This window comes from Vombatus ursinus, unplaced genomic scaffold, assembly GCF_900497805.2.
Source record: "Vombatus ursinus unplaced genomic scaffold, bare-nosed wombat genome assembly UNPS02014874.1, whole genome shotgun sequence".
Classification (NCBI taxonomy): domain Eukaryota; kingdom Metazoa; phylum Chordata; class Mammalia; order Diprotodontia; family Vombatidae; genus Vombatus; species Vombatus ursinus.
The window spans coordinates 19,846,756-19,871,469 of NW_020954652.1; the positions used below are offsets into that span (position 1 = coordinate 19,846,756).

At 35.3% G+C, this 24,714-nt stretch overlaps 1 protein-coding gene across 2 annotated transcripts in view; it reads left to right on the forward strand.

Moving 5' to 3' along the window:
• The window catches only part of LOC114028233 (nucleosome assembly protein 1-like 1), a 26,388-nt gene extending 11,296 nt beyond the window's left edge, over window positions 1-15,092 (forward strand). The window contains exons 2-15 of one of the 2 annotated variants that reach the window (XM_027842467.1): window positions 1,593-1,636; window positions 3,073-3,158; window positions 3,888-3,990; window positions 5,143-5,284; window positions 5,616-5,696; window positions 6,221-6,349; window positions 6,968-7,039; window positions 7,379-7,518; window positions 8,264-8,409; window positions 8,520-8,539; window positions 10,530-10,652; window positions 11,446-11,478; window positions 11,976-12,026; window positions 12,748-15,092. In XM_027842467.1, coding sequence (XP_027698268.1) covers window positions 1,620-1,636; window positions 3,073-3,158; window positions 3,888-3,990; window positions 5,143-5,284; window positions 5,616-5,696; window positions 6,221-6,349; window positions 6,968-7,039; window positions 7,379-7,518; window positions 8,264-8,409; window positions 8,520-8,539; window positions 10,530-10,652; window positions 11,446-11,478; window positions 11,976-12,026; window positions 12,748-12,783 — 1,179 coding nt within the window. In that variant the 5' untranslated portion in view covers window positions 1,593-1,619 and the 3' untranslated portion in view covers window positions 12,784-15,092. The remainder of the gene's footprint in view (window positions 1-1,592; window positions 1,637-3,072; window positions 3,159-3,887; window positions 3,991-5,142; window positions 5,285-5,615; window positions 5,697-6,220; window positions 6,350-6,967; window positions 7,040-7,378; window positions 7,519-8,263; window positions 8,410-8,519; window positions 8,540-10,529; window positions 10,653-11,445; window positions 11,479-11,975; window positions 12,027-12,747) is intronic. The other variant, XM_027842468.1, reaches the window with a different exon arrangement.
• Window positions 15,093-24,714: the final 9,622 nt, after the last annotated feature.

Here is a 24,714-nt window from a genome sequence, read left to right on the forward strand (position 1 = left end):
TTTGCCTTGGTTTCCTCATCTGAAAAATGAGCTGGAGAAGGAAATGGCAAACTACTCCAGTATCTTTGCCAAGAAATTCCCAAATGGAATGACTAGAGTTGGACACAATTCAAAAACGACTGAACAACAGTTAACACATCTATTCATAGCCTGTATAAGTTATGCTTTTTAAAATGAAGTAATTTATAAATGAGATGGAGAAATATTAATTTGAGGGTTAAATTCTAATGGTGGCTTCAGGCTCTCAGTACCTTTTACATTATGTTTACATTCTTGTCATCCACCGGCCTTAACTGTGGATCTTTTCTCCTTTATCTAGTAGCATAAATAACTGGTTTAAGTATTTATTAAACACTTATTCTGTGCCATGTGCTGTTTGGTGCTGGGGGTACAAAGACCCCACAAGTAAGATGGTTTCAGTCCTCAAGGAGTTTACATTCTGACGTGGAAAATCACACATAAAGGGTACCTGAGGCTAACCAGATATATAACATGAGAATATGGCTGGCAAGTGCTACAGAAGCCTGCCTCTTGGCAAGATAAGGCAAAAACTCAAACCTGTCAAGAACAAGTGGACCCAGATCAAGTAAATTAAATCCCTTTTTAACAAATGTTTTTAGGTTAGACATACTTTTATTAACCATGGAAGAAACTTCCTCTACTAGGGAATTTAAACTAGTAGAGGGAGTTTCTTTCTCAACTAACCTACAACTTACAGTCTTGTAGATTTGACTGGGTCACTGAGAGATAAAGTGACTTATTAGACTATCAGGACTTGAACCCAGGTCTTTATTTCTGTTAAGATATGCTGCCTTTTTGATGGCTTAAGGTATGTAATTATAACAAATATAATTTTTATCACTATAGTTGTCATCATAACAACCAACCACTAGGTTCACTTAAGCAAAATTCTGTGCAACAAAAGCAGTTTGTTAGGATGGTATTTCTCTGTATGCTTTGTTTAGGTTTATAGGAGCCATTGTAGATCAAAATCTTTTTATTTTTGACCAGTATTTTAGATTTCTTTATGTATTAGATCCTTGAGCCTATTAATAAAATACTACATTCTCTTTTGGGGACTTACTTTTCTCAAAGTAGGTCCTAAAGAAATGCTTCAGGGAAAGAGAGAAGCAATTGTACAGTTGAACCCTGGGTTACCCTTGTAGTTTTACTTTTTTATGGACTAATGAGCCTGAAGAGATCGGACTATCGATTTCCAAAGTGGGTACATTCAGGAATTAGACTAGGATGATGGAGTAACAATTTATTACTCTTCTGTTATTTCCCATAATTGTCTTTTACCGTTGGACAAAGAGGGAAAGAAGAACTTGCCTTGCCATCCTGTGGAAGCTAATGGAATTTTTGCAGGACCCAAAAAGTTGTTGGTAACTGATCTTACAGTGGCTTACCAGAAGTGGAGGGATAGGAATTGCTGCTCATGAAAATTGCTGTGGGTGGTGGCTCTGGGATTTAGCTGTAGTATGTTGACTTCTGGCTTCCTAGGGTAATTATAAAGTTAGGTCCATTGTGATTTTGATTTCTCAAATAACTTACTCTTTATGAATATTTTTAACACTCATTTATTTCTATAGATCTCAAATATTCAGAGGTCTTGCAACATGGCGGACATTGATAAGTAAGTAATTTTCTTCTTTGCACTATAAAAAATTGACCCCTACTTTGTCCTTTTATAGTAGTAGTGTGTGTGGATGAATTCCATTTTAATAAAATGTATACTAAATGACTAATAGTTAGTATCTGTTCATATAAATTGTGGATAAAGTGTAATTTTGATAAATTATTTTAGTTACTAAGTTATTGGCTAATGCTTATGCTTAGCATAGTACTGGGCATCTAGTAGGGACTTAATGAATATTTGTTAAATTGATTTGATTTTATTTTCCAGAGTACTTTTTGAATAAAGCCTCATGTTTAAAGTGCTTTATCTGGTAATAATAGATTGCTTTATTTTCCCATTTCTTAAGGTTGTGATTGGTGTGTTCTTAGTATTCCTTAAGACAATAAAGGTGAAAAAAGTGTCCCTTTATATTACTTGGTAATTTATTAGCTCCAGCACTAGCCTAGAGAGTTTTCTGCCTGTTGCTTGACTGCCATATGTCCCAAAGTAAATTGTTTATTATTAGAGTGATTATAAACATTGAGGATTTGCTTAAATGTATTTTAAATAGGCATTTATTAAATGCCCACTATGTGCCACAAATTTTGCTAGGGTTTAGTCAGAAACACAAAGACTTTAAAAAATGAAAATCCCTGTTCTCAAAGACATTATATCTGTTGATTTTATCATACCTACAACTGCAGTATTTAAGTTTAAATAGTGCCGAGACTTTATGAATACCCCTTGTACACATAGGCATCTTCATTCCTTTCACTATCATAATTATTATCTCATCTACTCTCCTGATAAGTGCTCGTTCATTCTTAACGCTAAACTAATTTAAAATTAAAAAAGGTTGTGAGACATTCCAAAATGATGGGGTTCCTTATCCATGTATTATGGACTAGTCCTAAGAGTAGTTGGAAAAAGTTGTCCTGGACCAAGAATTCTTAACTTTTTTTGTGTGTCATGGATCCCTTAGTTAATCCTCTGTACCCCTGCTTATAAAAATTGTTTTTAACTGCATAAAATCAATTATGTAATTTTTTTTCCCCTATCCAAGTTCAGATATTTTGACTCTGTCTATGAATCCCAGGTTAAGAAACCCTGCCCTAGAGAATATCAGGGAAGCCTCTTGTCACACCTTTCATGAAACAGATTCCCCTTGCAGCATTCACCCAAGAGCAGGGAGGCAGGATCCTTCTCCTTAAAGCAGTTTCTCCTTATCTGTCACAGTGTAAGGCCTCTTCACAACAACCACTCATTTTTTAAGCCAGGAGGTAGCAAATTGATGTTGTCTTTAGCACAAAAAAGTAGGAGAATTTTGCATCATCTTAGAAATTCCCTATTATGTATCGTTTAAAAAAGAATGATTTTTAGTATAGGGAAATGAATTTTTGAAGATTTTCTTTCCTAGTACATATAAATTCTAATCTGCCAATTTTTAATTACAGCAAAGAAACTGAACTTGACCAGCAAGATATGGAAGATGTTGAAGAAGTGGAAGAAGAAGAAACTGGTGAAGATGCAAACAGCAAAGGTAATGCCTTGACTGTTGATGGGAATCCATAATTTCTGGTAACTATCATCAGTGAGTTAGAAATGCCATTGCTCTATCCCAAACTTCTCTCTTTACCCTCAATCCCATGTGGATTTATTGACCTCATTTTTAGGGGTGGAGTAAAACATAAGGAATCTATTGCATCTCCCTGATTTTTTTGTGTGTTTGCTCTTTTTTCCTGTTTTGAACTGTACCTGTAATTTTCATGGGTGTAGGCTTGGCACCTGTCTGCAAATTCATAGTGAGGGGCTGACAGGGTTAAATGAAGAACTGAAAGAAGAGATCACATTTTAGCTCTGACTAAGGTTCTAGATGCAGGTGAATTTTCTTTTTCCACCTTTGAAACCAAATACTCTATAAAGATAAATTTAAAAACTGATATTTCAGATTTTAGCCAAATCCTGTCTTGATTTCTTTTACATAAAAGAAAATTCTGACAAAGCCTATTCACATTGGCAATTATTAATAAAATTCGAGAATTGAATTGGCATTGAGTAATTTGCTTTTCAGAACTATGGCATAGATACATTACCAGGATTCAGGGCAATTTTTTCCCATTGTGATTTTCATTAGCCTAATGCTCATTTATTCTTATGCTAAGCTGAGATTTCTTATTAGACCCCAGATTTATGGGAAACCTTGTGACTGTATTAATCTACTGATCAATTATAATAGTCTTTTCAAAAAATTCCTTCTTGTTCAACTTAGCTCGTCAGTTGACTGTTCAGATGATGCAGAATCCTCAGATTCTTGCAGCTCTTCAAGAAAGATTGGATGGTTTAGTTGGAACATCAACTGGATACATTGAAAGGTAGATACCCTGCACTATAATCAGTGTTTCCTACTAGGTGTCGTATAGCTGTTCCTACTTTAAAGAGCTCACTATATAATAGGGTAATCCTAAAAAGTTGATTTAAGGCCAGAGCTTTTTAATACTGTCACTTTAAGTAACTTAGCAGGGGTGACAGCAGTCTTTTGAAGCTTATTTTGAGTTTCAGTTTGTAGGGTCATAGCCTGAGATCAAAAAATGTAAGAATGGAAATATTTGAAAGTGATCTGGGTCCTCCTTTTATAGACAAACTGAGGCTAATGAAGTTAAGTGACTTCCTCCTGAAGGACACTTGACTAGTTTGTGGCAGAGCTGAAAATGAAAGGTCACTTGACTCTTGTCTGGGGAGTGTCTTTTCCCCTTACTGTACACCTCTGTCTTTATCTCTTGTTAATGAGATTTGTTGGGAGGTTTGGGGGGGATTTTTGTCTTCCTTCTGCCCATGACAGAAGGATGTAAGGTAGCTATGAATTGAAAGGGAACCTTATTCTCTAAGGGTGATTATGGAAAGAGAAAAGGCATGGTTATTATGTACTTTACCTAGCAGTTTTACTGATATGCCAGTTTGTTAAATTGAAGGCCTAGCTTCATGTATGATTGGCTAAATGTCTCTAAAGTTATAAGTCAGTGTGAAAATTTGATTGTCTCTTTGAAATGTAACTTTTTTAAGGTGAAGATCTGTTTATTCACTTTTGAAAAGAAAAGGGCATTTTAGAGCGTTCATAAATCAGAAACATTCTTTGGCTTTGTCAGTTGATTAGTAGTAACCCTCTTTTAAAATTATTGATTCACTGATAGTTGACTGTAAATGATTTCTTATTGTATTAATTGCTCTAAAACTTCATTTTTGGAAAAATTACAGTTTTGTAGGATTTGCTTAGCATTCTATCCTTAGGGCTAAATCAGTTACAAAACATCTACACCATCATGTTTTAGTGTAGCCTTGCGAATGAGTAAGAGTCTTTTTTGGGGGGTTAGGAGTTGAGTCTTTTATCATTAATGGTACACTGGCTGCTGAACTGGCATAATTTTTGCCCTTTTTTTGCTTCATATGGTTATAAATAAGAAAAAGGAATTAATATGTAACTTCACTATCGAACTCACATAATAATGGGTTCTCTTTAAATCTTTTAGCTTGCCAAAAGTAGTTAAGCGACGTGTGAATGCCCTCAAAAATCTTCAGGTGAAATGTGCACAGATAGAAGCCAAGTTCTATGAGGAAGTTCATGCTCTTGAAAGAAAATATGCTGTTCTTTACCAGCCACTTTTTGATAAGGTAATGTATCCTACCATATCTTACCCAAAGTATGCAGTTTTAAGAAGTGGAGATTTGTACTTTTAATTAAAATTAGCAGAATTAAATGTTTTAGTTTCTTGGCCTAATGTTGAAATGGTTATTACACATAGTATGCTTGGAATTATTTGCCATTGGTGAAAGGGCAAGATCAGTGCATCTAGGTGTCATAGTGAGCTCAGAGGGGAAGAAAAATCTCTAATTTTATGGGGTTGTTGCTTGAGACTTTGTGCAGCAGTATCTTTCACAATTAAGTAATTAATTAAGAATGGAAGCTATAAATTTAAATGACTTAATGGTGTAATCATTTCAGAGAAGTGAAATCATCAATGCAGTTTATGAACCTACAGAGGAAGAATGTGAATGGAAACCAGATGACGATGAAGAGATTTCAGTGAGTATTCTTTTGTTAGAATTGTACAACTTTTAATCATTAAGGTAATAATAGCATGTTTAAACAGACTTTAAACAAAATTAAATAGGAATTTAGAAGGTTTTGTTTTTGATCCATTTAGGTTTTTCTCTATTTGTGTGGCTACTGGTACTAAGCCAACTTTGCCACATGTTTAATTGGCTAACATGACAAATGATTTCACATATTTGGTAGTGGGACAAAAATGTTCTGCTGCAAAACTGTATTACTGCACTAGTTTTATTTTGCCTGGGCAGTTAAGGTTAAGTGACTTGCCCAGGGTCACACAGCTAGTAAGTGTCAAGTGTCTGAGGCCGCATTTGAACTCAGGTCTTCCTGACTCCAGGGCTGGTGCTCTATCCCCTGCACCACCTTGCTGCCCCTACTTGTTTTATTTTTTTTTTTGGTGGTTGGAAGGAAAATGAAAAACCTGAAAGTAAAAGTGAAGCATAAAGAATAATGTGCCTCCTCCCAAGTTTAGTAAGTAACACTTGTATTTTTTCAAGGAGGAAATGAAAGAGAAGGCTAAGCTTGAAGAGGAGAAAAAAGATGAAGAAAAAGAAGACCCTAAAGGAATTCCTGAATTTTGGCTGACTGTTTTTAAAAATGTTGACTTGCTCAGTGATATGGTTCAGGTAATTTAAATCCATAATAAAAATGCCTTGGAGGTTCAGATGAGGTCACAGTAGTTTAGTATCTTTGCCAAGCATAGCACCATTCATTTAACACATTGAAATATACATTAATTAGTGTTTTGTATTTAACTAAGTGCAAAATTGGCTTTGTTTATGCATAATTTGATGCATAGTTTAAAAAAAAAATCATAGGTTACTTCTTTTTGACCAGTTGTTTTTAGATTCTGTTTTCATGTAACTCATTTTTAGTGTTCTCAGGGACAACTACTTGTCTTCTGAGCATCATGACATGTAAGCCACTGTTTAGGTTGAATGACTAGCAGGAAGCTTTCTCATACCCATGTTCTTTTCTGTCAGTGTTAGAAGGGAACTTTTTTCAAAGTTATCCACATTATGGTGTTCTTTAACAAAAATCTGTTTTGGCCTGAGGATCTCACACCTATGTATGATTGCCTGGCTAAGCATTAAGAGAAAGAATAAGACTAATCATTGTATTGATCAAAGTTGTCGTCAAAGTTGTTGACTTGGGGGGGAGAAAGGGTAGTTCTTAATGTGTTTATTAACTTTAATATTCAGCTCAAATATCCGTCTTGATAATTTTTTAAATTTTACTTAAAGGAACATGATGAACCTATTCTGAAGCATTTGAAAGATATTAAAGTGAAGTTCTCAGATGCTGGCCAACCTATGGTAAACAATTTAAAAATAATAATACGAATCTTAATTTGGAGCCTGACTGTTAGATGGGATCTTGGGAGGGTAGGGAGTGTACTTACTTGAAAGCAAGAGTCAGGATGTATGAAAATTAAGTTTTTGTGAAAATTTATTAAATCTATTATATCACTTGTATTTTCCTAGTATTTGACCATTTTTAAAATTTCAAGCAAAATAAAAATATATTCACTTGGGATAGAGCTTTGGATTAACATTGTTTAATGCCCTGTCAGGCATTTATTTAGTTTATTTGTTTAGGTTGGGAACAAAAGAGGTTCTAACCAATAATATCTTAATCTTTGCAACTGTCTTTAGAGTTTTACATTAGAATTTCACTTTGAACCCAATGAATATTTCACAAATGAGGTGCTGATGAAGACATATCGTATGCGGTCAGAGCCAGATGATTCTGATCCCTTCTCCTTTGATGGACCAGAAATTATGAGTTGCACAGGGTGAGATTATTTGATGTTTCAAAACACATTATAAATTTAATGTAATTGTTTTACATGTATTTATAAAAGAATATCTTATTCTTTATTTGAATCTTAATATTTCAGAGCTGAACCTGTTTGCTAATCGTTGTGACTTACAGATTTGAAACCTGCTAGAATGTAAATTGTAGGAGTAGAGGCAAATACTTACTCTGTCAGTATCTTAATAATATTCACATTCTTCTCCTTAATGATATTCATATAGTTTCTTTCTACATGAGGCCTATTTTTATCTCCCTACTCCTTTCCCTAAATTATTTTGTGTGTACTTCTATATACATGTTTTTCCCCCAGTAGAATATGTAAGCTCCTTGAGGGCAAGCCAAGCCTTTGATTTTTTTTTTTAAATCTTTGTGTTCCCAGTTCCCAGTACACAGTGGGTACTTAATAAATGCCTTTTGGTTGGTTGATTTGTATTCCACCTAACACATAGTACAGTTCTTCCAAAGAGTAGATGAATTACAGTTGTTAAATGAATTGGTCGAATCTTGATGTAAAATCTTAAAACAAAATTTGTTTTATTAAAAGTACTTGCTCTTAGAAGAAACAGTTTTATTGTTCTGCTGTGAACTTAAGCCAATTGCAGATAGTGTGATGTTCACATAAGACACATGATAAACATATTTGTCCTCTAGTTTATATTTTTCTTTGAGAGGATTTTTTTTTAGTGTTGTAAATGTGATCAAAACTTCCCTGTTTCTCAAAGGTGTCAGGTAGATTGGAAAAAAGGGAAAAATGTCACTTTGAAAACTATTAAGAAGAAACAGAAACACAAGGGACGTGGGACTGTTCGAACTGTGACAAAAACAGTTTCCAATGATTCTTTCTTCAATTTCTTTTCTCCTCCTGAAGGTAAACAGCATTTTTAATTTGGAATTGGTTGGGTGCTTAAGTGTTGTTCTTAAAATATTAATAATCTTTTTATTTTTCTTTCTTTCCCTCCCTTTGCCGTTTAATTGTAGTTCCTGAGAGTGGAGACCTGGTGAGTCCAATTGTTTTCTTTAGTAAAGTAATAAAAAAAACTATAGACATTGAAAGGCTTTTGAAGGATGTTAGTGCCAAATTTTGTGCCCTAAACTTTTGTACTTCTGTACCCATGTTTTCTGAAATGCCGTTTGTTTCTTCAGTGAAACGAGAATGCTTTTTTATGCTGTATTGCAAGGGTCACCTCCACCCTGGACAGAATAACATTTCCTTTAATGATTGAACTTACTCCAGCAGAAATTGCTTCTATCCCGAATGTGGAGGTTGATGGAATGTTTGGTTCTCTGGAAGTCAGAGTAGTTGTTCTTAGATGCTGTGGTGACCCCTGCTGGATCCTGAGAAATGCAGTAGCATTGAATAGACTTAGAGAGTTGTGCCTAATTTTTGTTTTGTTGGGTTGGACATGTTATATTTAATATAAGGTGAATGGGTTTGGTAGAAAGATTTTGAAGTGTTATTTTTTACTGAAGAAAATGCTTTTTGTGATAGTTATCATCTTTAATATTTTTAGGTAGACTGCAGTCCTAAAATAATTTGCAGCCATGGCAGCATACAGAATGGCATCTGTTCGTTCATTTGACCATTTTTAATAAGTTCCCACTGTATGCAAAATTCTGTGATAGGCATTGGTTTGATAGGTTTGCCTTTCTGTGTTGAAATGTAATGACTTTCTATACATGTCAGTTGCATTCCTTTTCAAAACTCTTTACCCATTGCTTTTAGCATTCTTAGAATTCTTATTTATAATGCTTATTAGTATTTAAAATGGTTTTGTTCCGTAACTAAGGGGGAGAAATCATTCTGAATCTGATTATGTGCTTGTGATAGTACATTTCTGAAATGTTTTTGCCATTAACTAATTTTTTATGGTAAGTTTTTTCAAATTAAAGATAAGAAATTTTTAACTTGTTAATTGAACTTAACTCTTTTAAAAACCATATGCATACTACCCAACTGTATATATCCACCTGGACTTTTTCTTTTAGGGCATTTTCCTGTGATCATCTTAAAACCAGGGCTTCATATTAAGTGATATAATAGTCCTTTGGATTCTTTAGCTTCTTAGTTTAATAGAACTTAATGCCCTAGCAGGTAAAAAAAAATATTTTTCATAGGTCTAATATTCATTACTTTCATATTCTTAAATATACAGTCCTTAAAAAGAGGATACATGATTTAGATGAATGGCAACTGAAACATGAGAGATCAGTAACTCATGTTCTCTCTTGCTTCCCTGGCATTTTTTTGGTTTTTAAAATGGAACTAGTTGGATTCTCCTATTTCTCCTCGTGCCCCCCCCCCCCCATATTTTCACTTGTATTTCTTTTTTGTTTTATTTATTTATTTTTTGCTAAGCGTTGGGGTTAAGTGAATTGGATTTGAACTCAGGTCCTCCTGACTCCAGAGCCTGTGCTCTATCCACTATACCACCTAGCTGCCCCATCACCTGTATTTCTTATCTGCTAAGCTGATTTAACTTGCTCTCTTCTTCCTTTCCTTCCTCTACCATACTTACTTCAATTAAGAATTGTATGCCTAGATCATGCTGTTTCCCATATAGCCATGCACATAAGCTAATTTTAAAATTTCAGGAAGGTTTTAACCTCATTCTTTGTACAAGAGGTTTCTGAAGAACAAAATGCAGTATCTACATTTGACCTATATAAAATGTGAACATAATACTTTTGTGACTTTTGAAAATATAAATATAGTTTTTGTGGATCATTGGTTGAAATATCAAGACTCCCTTAGCATTGGTTCAAATTATTGAATTAAAGATGTGTCATTTAATTCACCATTTTTGACTTGTGTATTGTTTGACTGAGAAAATAAGCTAGTAAGGTGTACCTAAGCATTAGAATTCCTTTTTCCTTATACACTTAGCCTGGCTGCATCCCAGTTTTATAAAGATTACTTATGTAACCAGCTTAATGAAATTATTTATATGTTTGTGGTTTTTACTTATAAAGTACTGTCATCTTGTACAGGATGATGATGCGGAAGCTATCCTTGCAGCAGACTTTGAAATTGGTCACTTTTTACGTGAGCGTATAGTCCCGAGATCAGTATTATACTTCACAGGAGAAGCTATTGAAGATGATGATGATGATGTAAGTGAAGATGAATATCAGCACAGTTACAACCTCTTTTAGAGGGCAAGATCCTTTTGAGGTTGTGAATAATCCAGTGTATACAGTGACAGTGAATTATATATCATAGCAAAGTGGCTTTAGTTAGGTATATTTGGAATTTCCTTACCTCATTGGCTTAGCAAAACTCTTGTGAATTTTAAAACTGTAGTTGGTGCTTGAGTTGTTGGCCATTCTAGAGGGCATAGGATGGACAAAGATGATATTTTTTGGGTCCCTTAGAAGATAATCATTAACATCAGTGGCATGACACTTGTTAAAATTGAATTTATATATCTTTTTTCGAAACATTGACAATAATAGACCTTTTGCCCACTGGATAATTATTGATTATTGAAGAAATAATTGTTTTGCAGTCGTGCTATTGGAAACTTAAGTGCTTCTAAAATTAATTGGCTCACTAGCAGTCTTGTATTTGGTTAACCTTGGGTTTTCTCCTTTTCTGAGCTAGTTTTCTCATGAAGAAGGTTGGACTAGATGATCTCTGTCTAGGATCCTATCCTTGTTTTTTGATGACTCGAGTAATTTATTATGCTTATATCCAGTGAATGGGGATAGAGTGGAGTGCGGGAATAGTCTGCTGAGCTTATCATATTAGTGTTACAACTAGAAATGCTAGTATGCTGTGTGGGGATAGCCTTACATAGCTATGGTTTTGAATTAGGTGGCCTGGGAGGTTTCTTCTGATGCTTTGGTTCTGATAGTTTTTAACTCGACCATATTTAAATAAAGTTATTTATTTTTTTTTTTTTAGTATGATGAAGAAGGTGAAGAGGCTGATGATGAGGTAATATTTGCAAGATGAGACAGCTAAATTGTTTAATTGATGATTTGTGTTGTTGAATATTTATCAAATTAGCATTAAGGTTTTTGGCATAAGATTTACTTTATCAAAAAAGGAATATATTTTAATTGAAAGATATACTATAATTCTACAGGTAATATATGTATATAGTAGATAAGCTGCAAAACTATCAGCAACAATGTTTTATTTAAAAATTTTGTTCTGCAGGGTTATCAGCTCTTTGAAGAAGTCAAAAGCTGCAGTAAATTTTTTCAACGTTGGCTGCAGTAAATCTTTTCAATAAAAGCAGACTGGATGTGTCTCGAGTTGTGTTGGGAAATTTTCATATTAGAAGCTTTCAGATTAAATTGCATTTTTCATCAAAGTTTTGTAATGATGAAAACTTGTTGCCCTATACTATAATTTAGATTAATCTGCCTACATTATGAGTTTTCTTCTACTGTACCTACTTCATGGATGCATTTTAAACTTTAATATAGGAAGGGGAAGAAGAAGCTGATGAGGAAAATGATCCAGAATATGATCCGAAGGTGAGAGAAAATACTTTTTTTAATGTCTGTCTAGACAACCATGTGATTTTGGATGTTTTTGTTTCATTTGTTAATAAAGGCTGAATTTAGCTGTGAGATGAAATTTTTAAATGTAGATATTTATGGCACTGATTTCTAGAACTTTTTCTGTGATATTTAAAGTGCTGTCTACCGATGAAATTTGAATTCTTCTTTAATTCAACCTGATTCTTTATGACTTGAGGCTTAAGATCTAAGGTTAATATCTTTGTGTAAAAATGTTTTTAAAGTCTTATTATCATTTTATTATCATTTAAATCTTAATATCATCTTACTACCCTTGCAACTTCAGTTTTTGTTTGTTAATCTGTTACCGAAACTGTCCTCTTATGGCAACATAAAAAACTTTGTCCTCCCTCCACTCTCCCACTAAGTCATTTAAATATTGGATAAAGTCCAGTGAGCAAATTGATACCTGAGGTTTCTACAAGGAATTATACCTTGACTAGTAGAGAGCTTTTTGTTCCTATTTCCCAACCCCTTTAAATGGGGCGCTCCAGCTTCTGGGTCTGTGTGTTTTTATCAAGTATACAACTGTGATTTCTTGACGTTTACTGCCTTAGGAGTTGCATTTTTCCCACCTTGACAAAAATTGGAGGAATTGTCTGGGAAAGTTTGACAGTTTTGACAGAATTGTGCTGAAAGTGGCCTTGACTGTTGTTTTCTGTCTTCCTTTCAACAGAAAGATCCAAACCCAGCCGAGTGCAAGCAGCAGTGAGCAGTGTGTGCTGTGGCCTTGAGGATTACTGCACTGTCCCAGCCTAAACACACAACTAGTAGTTACTTACAGCCTTATGTTTTGTATTTTCTTGGTAGAATCAAGTAAACAATTTTTGTTAAAAAAGGAAAAAAAGAAAAAATGAACGTTTAAGAACCAGTTCAAACTATAGGTTCATTCTACCTAGCATTTTAATAGTATAATTTTTGCCGGATATGTAGAATGCAGTGAATCCCCTAACGCATGTCCATTGCTACAGAGTTTGGTTCTTGTGAAGTCTTTTGTCATGTAGCTATTAGACTGCTGCTGCGAAAATTCTCCGAACTGTTATTTGAGACCAATATTGGTTTAGAAAAAAAAAGAAATCCTTCTGAAGAACCAACCAAAGTATTTTTTCAGCCCAGTAGTTGAATGGGTTTAAGTCTGCTTGCACTAGCTGTGCCTTCATTACTTTGTTAGAAAATGCAGTGACTTGTACTAACTAGGAGACAAAGCATTTTGAAATTTGATTTGAGAAGAGACTAGTATATGGTTAAGAATTTCCAGTAAGACCACATCTAATGTTCGTTAACTGTCTGCTTGTTTATGGATTTTTGTATTTTAATGTGACATAGTGATCTATGAAGAAACTTAGTCATCCTATTAAGGTTATTGTTTACCACTGGGGTGTGAATAAAACCTAGTATTTTCAGAAGTTAGCGTCCTCTTCTACTTGTGTAACTGTGTCCATTCAAACTGAAAGCATCTTTCCTTTTCTTAGTGGTATTGTGGTGTACCTTCACTGAAAATGATCACTTACACCACCTGATAGAAGCCCATTGCAAGTTCTTTTGTTGCAATTTAAAAATAAATTACCAAGCAGAATGTTAGTCCTCCCAGGATAATGTCTTAATTTGACATATTTAGAAGTTGACCTTGATAGTTGTAACTAATGGACATTATTTAGGAGAAGGGACCAGACTTTAAAAAGCAGTCCTGCATCTACCAATATGCAAGGGTGAATGGAGAACCAGTGGACAAAATTTTGAATCATAATAACCCTTTAAAGATCATTATTGTTAAAGTTAAATTTATTATGGTCTTGGGGTTGAAGCTAGGGAGAGAGTTCTATTCCAATTGTCATTGCTTAATATGTGAGTATATTATTTACTCATACCTCTAATCTATCCATATATTTAAATGGGTAGTATTGTTTACTTACCTACCTCACAAGAGTGTTGAGGCTTATTAAGTTACATTATATAAAAATTGTTCTTGGTCATTAAAAGGTCAGAAATTTTAACCTTTATTGTGTATGTGTTATATTTAGCACCTTGTTTGAACCAGGGTTATAATTTTCAGACTGGAAAACCAATGGCTAGTACCTCTATCTTAGATTTGTACAAGAGACATTCTTGTGGCAAATCTTTGTGGCTTCTGCTAGAATTGGGACTCTGGGCTGTATGAAGGCATCTGGGATTCTAGATTTAATGGAAGTAATGCGTTCCTTTTCCAAGAAAGTTGGGAAAGTAAAAGCCATACTAAAATACCTCAGGCTAATTACTGTTATTTGGGGGAGAAGGGTTGATTTATTTCAAGGCATGATGGTGAAGTTGATCTTGTTCATTAGTGAATTGCAAAAAAAAAAAAAAAAAAAAAAAAGGGAAGGCCAAGAATTTAAGATGATTATATTTGTTTCATTCTTACAGATGATATAACTTCTTGTGCTCCTCCCTCCCCCCAGCATGATTTGGGGTAATATGCAGAAAACACTTGGTATTTGCATTGTGTCATCCATTTTTCACTTCAGAACATTTAATTATAACTTCTGGAAATCCTTAACTGAACACATTGAGTTACTGTATGAAAATTTGCTGTGGAAAGATCTTTGTGTTAAACCTCTTATTTGTCCTTTGTTATTTTTACTGTCAGGTTAATTTTGGTGATCTAAATTTGATCTCGTTTTTTTTCTCTGTACCCTATCTTGATCACTTTTCTAGCCTTTCTGTTTTTCTTCAACAGGTAGAATCCCATTTGAGTGAACTTTAAGGAACATCAAAATTGCTATGTTTTATATAACCCTTTTTGAAAAAAATTTATTGCTAAAAATGGAGGAATTAAATGGTTATTTGCTTTTAGTTACATGAAGCAGTTGTCAGGGATATGCTACATTTGCGTAGTGACCAAATAATGGAGGAGTACGTGTTCTGAAAGAAATGTTCCTAAACTCACTGGAACCTGAGAGGGTAAATAATATTATTCCCTTCTGCTGAAATTATATTTGAAATGTATTCAAAAATTATTAATAAATTTTGATGTGTTTTTCAGAATGTTGTGTTGGTAATGATTTGGGCTTTTCTATGTCGAGAGGGAGAAATGTGGTGGAAATACTGTTTCCTGGCTTCTTGTTACCTACTTAAGCTGGGAGGGACTACAAAATGTTAGGACTTCTAAGTTGCTTCGAACTGCCGTAGTTCAGAAGGTAATTCACAGCATTTCAGAGGTATTTAAGGGTGTTTGTGTCCTGAGATTTCTGCTAGTGTATGAATTATCTTAACTTCATTTTATAGTCCCCACCAGCCCAGCCACTGGGAGCCAGGAAACAAGTCACTTTTATTCTTTTAAGAACTCTGAACAACCAACATAACATTTTGCATGCTTATTGTTATATACTGATATTTATATTTTTATATATAAATAACAGAACACTTTCTAATTGACTGCCAACTTCATAAAGACAAGTGAAATATGTTTGCTATATGGATTTCTCATTGAACAAAACTGGTATCCAAATCAACAAAGCAGTATTCCTGTGCATTTCTATGGCATGGAAATAGCCTTGGTATATGTAGAACTATACCTCACTATATTTGCTAAAATGGGATTCTACCTTTCTCTTGTTTCCTTTTTAGCCCTAAAAAATTGGCTGTTTCCTTATAAGGGGATTCAGTTCTTTGGTAGAAATATTTTCTTTGCACTATGAATAGTATATAGCAAAGTGGTTGGTTGGTGATTACAGTAGGGGCACTAATGATAACTGAACTTTCAGTGTTTACATATAACTACATATAGGAGAGTGTAAATTTGGTGCTCTTCTTGGTTTAAGTTAGATACAATTCCCATTCTTGTAAGTAAAACTTGAGCTGTGGCTGACTGAAACATTTCCATCCCTATCCATTTAATATATATTAAACCATTTAATATGCAAGTATTTGATAGCTTTTTTTAAAAAAATTCTTTGGTATTAGGGTTTGTTAGTTTATGTAAAACAAAATTTAGCATTCCTCATTTTGAAGTGATAAAATTAGTTCTTTGCTCAGACTAAATGTTATTCTGTAGGAGTAGAACAGACTGAATATGGAGTGTGGCATTCTTGAAATGATTTTAGAACAAGCTTGTCCTTTGTTAATTAAAAAAAAAAAGAAGCCAATTGGATTTTTAAAATCTGTTTCACTGATGAAGTAATTATGGACTAGGTTTTGTTAAAATTTTTTTTAGTACTACTGTGCTAAGCAACCTGGAGGTAAACCTTTTTTTTTGCATGAGATGTGGTAGAATTTATGAAAGAAAAAGATTTGACCTGAGTGCTATACTGGCAATTATGTTTATTAGTATAAGAATCCAGGTATTAAAATTTGCCCTCAGGGAAAAGGTCGAAGACTGGGTAGGATTGTGTCATTTACCAGACATTAGTATTTCCAATATTCACTTTTAGCTTTTCCCTGTAGATATTTGTAGAGTTGAAAATTTCGGAGATAAAACCTATTTACTTTTCAGTCATGTTTTTCTTCTCTTACATTTGGATTGATGGCTATAATCCCTGGATTTTTTTCCAGATTAGTAGGTTAAACTGGAGCTAGGAGTACTCCATTAGTAGAGATCACACTAATATACACTTAGACAATAAAGTCACTGAGGGCAAGGATCTCCCTTTTCCAGGGTCTACATACAGTACTGCTGTGAACAAAAGGATATTGTTGATAAATTAATTGAATGTAGAATTTAAAGATGGAAGGAACTTTAAGGGAATGCTGAAAACCCAACCCAGTTTTTCCCCCCTCCCCCAAACTCAAATGTTGGCAATTTTGTTTAGGGTATCCAATTTGAGGTTAAGTTATAATTGCAGCACTGAATGTTATTGGAAAGTTTCTGAATAGTTAGAGTAAGTTAAATTTTTGGAGCCCCAACTGCCCCCTTTAAAATCACATTACTATAACCATACATAAAGCTTTCTTTTTGAGGCTTCAGTTGATATTGATACTCTTTCTTGGGAATTTTATCTCTCCTGCATATATATCTATAAATCTAAATGTAATCTTTGTGTTTCATCTGTGTGCTAAATTTGGTGTTAGTAGATCAATCCAGTTCTTACTGTAGTTGTTGCTTTATCAAATGTATGTCTGCTGCTTTTAGTCCATTCTTTATCACACCCACAGCTAAACCCCCAGGCCAGACAGACCTCCAACTAGCAGATCCTGACATTTAAGTTCTTCATTGATTTTACAGCTAATTCTTTTTGTTAAGCTGCACTGAATGCATTATTGGAGATAGGGATAATGCCTTATATTTTTTGCTTTGAACTGTTTTGTTCTGTTTTTTACATATATTTACCTTTAGATAGAATCCATGAAAAATGGATGTAGAAGAAATCTGGTCTAACCACTACCCACATTTCTCTAGGACAGGAGTTCTTCAATTAACATGAAGACTGTGTGAACTTCTTATAATCATTGATAACTGTTTCAATGTAATTGGTTTCCTTTTTAATGTTGTGTATTTTGTGCCTTAAAAAAAAAAAACCACCTTCTGAGAAGGCCATAGACTTCATCAGATTTCCACAATAATCCCTGCTCTAGGTAAATATAAATCTCAAATTGAAAGCAGTCCTTGCTAATAGTAATCTTTGTTTCTGTTCACTGTTTCTTTTGATTGTAATATAGACAGTTAAAATATACCTAAATACATGCATTTGGTGTCACTGGTTGTACTACTAAGTTAACTGTTGCTTTCTAAAATTAGTGATTTTGTGATTAAACTTACCACCATATCCAGGGGAAATTACATACGGTACATAGATCTTAATCCTTTCCTAATAAAATTTCTTATGGCTAGTAGAAGCCTCACCAGGAAATGAGGCAGAAGATGTGCCTTAGGCTTTATCTTCAATAATTGGGCTTTCACCTGCCTTATGTGGGCAGGGCTGAGGTCTACTGCCTTAGATTGGCTTTAGGCAAAGGAGGTTTGGGGGGAGATGACATCTGCCAAATGCCACAGATTTGTTGGGAAGAGTGGTGCATCTGGAGTACAGTGTTAGCACCAAAAAAACCCCACAAACTTTCTGTTTGTATACAGAAAAGCCCTCTAATCTGATGCATGTTGATGTGTCAGTTTTCTCAGACAGTGAATCGGGATGGCAAAGTGTAGGTTGGCCAGAGTATCTGTTATAGGATAGAGAATCTGAGCCACAGGGGCTAGGGTACTGCAGATAATTCTTTATGCCCAATTTAGCACTATCACAGCTTTAGAAACAGATCTTCCTAGCATTCTAGATGTGCAAGGCGGAAGATTGAAATTGTACTTTTATTGTCTAGTTAAGCAACAAAGTGCCCTGAAGAATTTTACTTTTATCTTCCAAATGGCTTTTTTCCATTGCTAAGGGAAATAGCTTTGAAGTGAGTTTGAACAAAACTTTAATGTGGTATTTAAAATTTGAATGTGAGAGGGGAGGCAGAGTCCCAAGAATGTTAATTCGAGGTAAAAAAGGTTTCAGTTTAGTAACATAGCTACATACACACACACCTGAGTATGCATCCTTCCTTTAGTAAAACTGGCTTCCATTTAAGTTTGTAGAAGGCTGAATACCAAAAATTCTGTGCAGTAAGGCGCATCCTTATTTGCATTGTTTTGGGCCTAGAACCACAGGTATCAGACATACCATGTATTTGTAGCAGCATCCACCAGTCCACCAGCGTGACATGACATATTTGTGCCTTTTTCCTGAGTTTTGTCGGCATAGAATTGCATAAGGGAGCTATCTATGAGTATTTTATAAACGTAACAAAGGTATCTAGCAACCCAGAATAATTTTCCACCTACAGAACTTATTTTCAGTTTCCAAGCTGTGTGTTACCCAAAGACTTAAAACTTTTTTTCACTTTTTATTCCCCCAAAATTTCAGTGACAGTCAAAATGACCTGTCAGTGTCTGTGTGACCGTGGGCAAGGCACCCCTGATCCTCACTTTATTCAGCTATGGTGGCACCGTAGTGCAGAGCGCCAGGCCTGGAGGCAGAAAGACACATTCCAGAGTACAAATCTGGCCTCAGACACTTACTAGCTGTGTAACCCTGGGCAAGTCACTTTACCTTGTTTGCCTCAGTTTCTTTATCTGTAAAATGAGGTAGAGAAGGAAATGGCAAACCACTCCAGTATCTGCCAAGAAAACCCCAAATGGGGTCACAAAGAGTTGGAGTAGACTGAAAAATGGCTGAACAAGGAACCTCTTTCAGTGTCCCTGCCAGCTCCTGTGTCTGATCCCAAGATCATCTTTATTCAATGACTGCTTCGGTTACAACAATTACACAACATTGTGATTATCTGAATAATCTCTTCCCCACTGAAGTTCACTATCAAAATTACCCAATCCAGATTATGGTAACTGCTGTCTGTTAACTCCCTTTCTGTCTATTCTCCCCTTTTAATTTTGTTCTGAACTTAAAACAAGCATTTCCATCACATTAACATAAAAAAAGATGATTGTACATGAAATTGCAAATCTATTAAAGTTATTGTATAGCTTTTCCCTTTTTCTCCCTTAGGGTCATCCTCCCTCCCCACCGTAGAGATGATTACCATTAGACACAAATATCTATATATGTAAAATCATTTTATACATCTGTTTATCAGTTTTTCCTCTGGATGCAGATAGCATCTTAGGTCCTTTGTAGTTAATTTGGGTATTTATAGTAGTCAAAATGACTTAGTTGCTCAAAGTTGTTCTTAAAACAATATTGCTGTTTTTACAACATTCTCTTGGTTCTGCTTATCCTGCTATTATTTTGTGCAAGTCTTTCCATGTTTTTCTAAAAATCATAGAGTTCAAAATTTTTTTTTTACAGCACAGTATTATTCCATCACAGTCATATACTGTAACTTGTTCAGCCATTCCTCAATTGATGGGAATCCCTGAAATTTTCAATTCTTTGCTACCACAAAGAGAGCTGCTATAAATATTTTAGAACATACCGGTTCTTTTCCTTTTGCCATAATCATCTTTAGAGACAGAGCTAGTAGTATTGCTGGGTCAAAGGATATGTAGGCAGTTAGAACTCTTTGGGCATAATTCCAGATTGTTTGAGGGGGTTCCCTCCATAAATGTTGGTGTAATATCACAAGTCCTCAGTTTAATCATGCCATTGTCCTACTCTTCCACTCCACATTATCACACCATAGATCTTTTCAATTTCGTGGTTAAAAACTATTGGTATTCCTTTAGCTGATCATCTCTCATTCTAAACCTGTTTCTCCTTATTGTTATCTCTAATCACACCCACTCATCAGTTCTTTTTTTCAAGCCATAACTTTAAGCTCTGACCACTTTGCTTTCTTCTCAGTCTTGATATTGTAGTTGGATTGTTACTGCCAAAACCCATTCCTGGATTAGTGCAAAATGCTGGTAGATTTTCTTACCTAAGTCAGCCCTACGTAGACCTGAATGCTGACTGGGTGTACTTATCCATCTGAGCTTTCACTGATTGTTTATCATACTCTTCCCACCAAGGCTCTTCAAACATTCCACATCTTCCACCCCATCACCTCGCTGCACATTTCACAAAGAACACAGGCAGGCTATTCTCTATGAACTTTCTCTTTTCATTTGTTCCCAGATACCTTTACTCGAGGTTCTGATAGTGAGGTGACTCCTCACCAAAGCCAACCAACCCCTCTGTCTACCTGTGATCCCATCCTCTTCTATCTTCAGATTACCAATTCAATAATTCCCTAGGTCCTTTATTTATTCATTCTAGTGAATAGAATGCCAGGCCATCTTCCTCAGTTCAAATCCAGCCTCTGACACCTAGTAGTTATGTGACCCTGGGCAAGTCAGTTAACCCTGTTTGCTTCAGTTCATCTGTAAAATGAGCTGGAGAGGGAAATGGCGAACCACTTCAGTATCTTTGCCAAGATGAGGTGACCGAGGGGGTGACCGAGTCAGATATGACTGAAAAACCACCAAACGTTCCTTTATTGCTGTACACAAATGCACTTAACTTTTCTTCCATCCGTCAGCTTCAGCAAAATGGACTGTCGTGATCCTTTTGATGGCCGAATATGCTTTCTCAGCCTACATCCTTAACCTCTTGTTAAAATGTCCTATAGTGGTTTGGATGGGAAATGCGGCTTAATTACATAAATCAAACTCCATCTGAAGTTACCGGTGAAGGTTAAATGTCAATTCTGTCAACAAAATTACTGAGTTGCTTGTTGCCAGGCAGGCGCTGAAGAAGACAAAGAAGAAAGGAATTTTCATTATTCCTTCTGTGATTCAGTTTATAGTCTACAGGCTTTACATCAGGCTTTAGATCTGGAAACAAGGTTAAAGGTGTTCTAATTCAACCCTTTCATTTTATATGTTTATAATTTACAGTGGTTGAAAAATACTAAGTAATTAATGTAAATTAAGTCATGCAAAAACTTAAATTGTTAGTCAATTTTTTTAATGCTAAAGTAGAAACATCTTGATGTAACTAACCTATAATTTCTAGTTCCTGAATAAATAAGGAATCCTGTGCACACAGGATATGATAAATAGCCTATATTTATCATCACTTTGTATCCAGAGTAGTTACAGAGATTGAGAAATTATGTTCAGTAGCTCCAATTTCACACCCTTTGAAAGTGTAATATATATTTTAGGAATTTGTAAGCATGAACCAGTGCACAGAGGATAGAGTGCTGGCCTAGAGTCAGATTCATCTTCCTGCATTCTAGTCTGGCCTCAGATACTTAGCAGCTGTGTGAACCTAGGCAAGTCACTTAATCTTGTTTTGTCTCAGTTTCCTCATCTGTAAAATGAACTGGAGAAGGGAATGACAACTTGCTCCAGCATCTTTGCCAGGAATACCCCAAGTGGGGTAACACAGAATCGGACATAACTGAACAACAACAATAATTATAATAAAGGAATTTATGAATTATTAAGCTTTTAGTGGAGTTACAATCATACAAATGATAGGACATCTTTGGACTATATCCAAAAGGGCGTGTACGCATCAAAAAATAAAGGCAAAGGGAATTACACTGTTTTATCATGGGATTAGAGTAATGAATAGTAAAACATCAAATGATACACAGGGACATGTGTGGGTTTAGAAAATTTTTGCTACAAAAAATTCACTTCTTGGAATTAGTGCTATAAATACGCTTTCCTAGGAGTTGAGATGATTGAACATGTAGTTTTCACAGGTGAGTAAATGAACAGAGCCACTGGTCCATTGGTAGCATTTGGACTGCAAGCTCTCTGAGGGCAGGAACCATTTATCTAAATCAAGGGTAGGGAACCTGTGGCCTTTGAGGCCACATGTGACCTAGGTCCTCAGGTGCAGCCTTTTGACGAGTCCAAGCTATACAGAACAAATCCTGTGATTAAGGGGATTTGTTCTGTGAAGTTTGGATTCGGTCAAAGGGTTGCACTTCGGGACCTAGAAGGTCACATGTGGCCTCAAGGCCACTGGTTCCCTACCCTTGATCTAAACTAATCTGCTCACCTATAGACATTTGTATGTTTATTAAATGGAAACATCCAATATAATACTACAAAATAAAACCTCTTGTCCTTGGGGGGGAAAAACAGAAAGCCACAAATAGATAAGGAAATTTAGTAAGGCAATGGGGTAATCTGTAATTTTTTGGTCCATTTATATGGGGTGCATGACATAAAAGTTGGGAGGAGGGAGCAGGAAACACCCAGCATGGAGTGCCGATGCTGTTAGGGGAATATGAGGCTACTATTTTGGAAGCCTTGTGGATCGTGAACTGTTGTAGTAAAATCTGATGTGTCATTTTTGAGCCTCATGACAACCCAGTAAATGATTGGTCCAATTACACAGGTGCCTGTATTTCCCTTTTTCAGATGAGCAAACAGATTCAGGGTTTGTTAACTACTTGCCCATGGCCCTGTGGTGTCAAAGGCAGAAATCCAACTCAAGTTTTCATACCCAGCATACTCTCTACTACTCAATTTAAAATTGTTTAGAGGAAAAAAAATATTTATTTTAGGAAGACAGCCATTGTCAAACCAAACATCATTTTACAGTGGTTAATAGTCTCTAGTTAATTTCCCTTGGTTTTACATGATAGAAACCTGGAACTGGGAAGAACCTGTCTGATTATGTAGTTTATATGTATAGCTCTTGCTTCTTGATTTAATGTTAATAAATATTGAACCTCAGGGAAGGGGAAAAGAAGTGACTGAGCCTCAGACTTACTATGTAGTAATAATTCTCATCTGAGGTTTGATAGATAGGTAAATAATGTTTCTATTGCTTCTGAGTAGACCCGGTTGTATAGAAGCGGTTGAGGTTTTTCTAGTATTTAAAGGGGAGTTACATGTATAAAAAATGGTAAAAAATAATTAGACATGTCCTCTGTGAAGGGCTACACAAGGAACACTTGAGGGTGAGCTGCATAAAGACCAATTTAGGTTTCAGAAAATACTTGAAAGCCGTCCATCAGTAGAGAGTCCTACCTTAGGAAATTGTGAGCTCTCAAAGCTAGTGTCCCATACGGTCTAGGTCATAAGTTCCCAGAGTGGTCGATACTGCCCCCTGGGGGGTGCTGGAATGATCGGGGCGGGGAAGGAGGGAAGGTATTAGCCTTGGGAGCAGTTGGGCGGGTGTTGAATAAAGATAAGGGGGCCATGAATGCATAAGGAAAAAAGAGAAGAAAATTTTGAAAAGCTTCATACGTGTTTCATCTGTCATGTAACAGTTACAAGTCATATTGATTGCATTATTTTCCAAATAAACACATAAAATGCAAGTTATAACCCTTCAGTGGTCAAGTCTGCCAACAGATTTTTACATGCTCGTGCGTTGTCAGGAAGTCCAGCATGCATCAGCAGGAATATGTGCGTGTAATGACTTGTTTACGATATGATACTATATGGTTACGTGATGTAATAGTGTGTCATCAAAATTTCAATGCAGAAAATACAACAAATTTACAGTAAATTATTAAATTTAAAATGCATCATTTGAAAATTGTTTTTTGAAATGATGCAAATTAAAAAAAAAAAAGGGTTGAAGAAAGTAGATTTCCAGGGGAGTGCTGAGTAATTTTTTTAAAGGGGGTGGTAGGCCAAATAAATTTGGGAACCTCTGATCTAAATGAATGCTTCCTATTTTGAGAAGAACTGTACCCCCCAAATTTCTTCCAACTCGGATTCTGTGAATGTTGGAATCAGAGGTCTGTAGAAACACATCTAGTGTAATTGTTAAATTACCAGCAGAATTGATATTAGAACCTGTCTTTGCTTAAGATTCTTTACACTATCCTACTTAGGTGTGGGTTCTAATCCTAAATCTCTAGGTAAGTGACTTTGGGCAAGTCATTTCCCATCTGTGAACCTGTTTCTTTTGGAAAATACTACAAAGAGATCCCTAAATTCTCTTTCCCGTAGGCTCATTTGTGGATGGTTCTGTGAAGTGTGCTCTGTATTCCTTTTTCTAAAAGGAAAGATGGAAATAGGATGTTGACAGAAGATAATTATACTCATTGGTGTAAAGCTTAGAGATAGATGGCCAGTGTGGAAATTTGCTTACTTACACAAAAATACTTTGCATGTTTGTTACGAGTTTTTCTTTTCCTTTTCTTCCCCCAGTGGGTATTGAGGTAGGAAAGAGAGAAAATAAATGTTAATTGGCAAAAAAAGAAGAAAAAACCCAACCAAAAA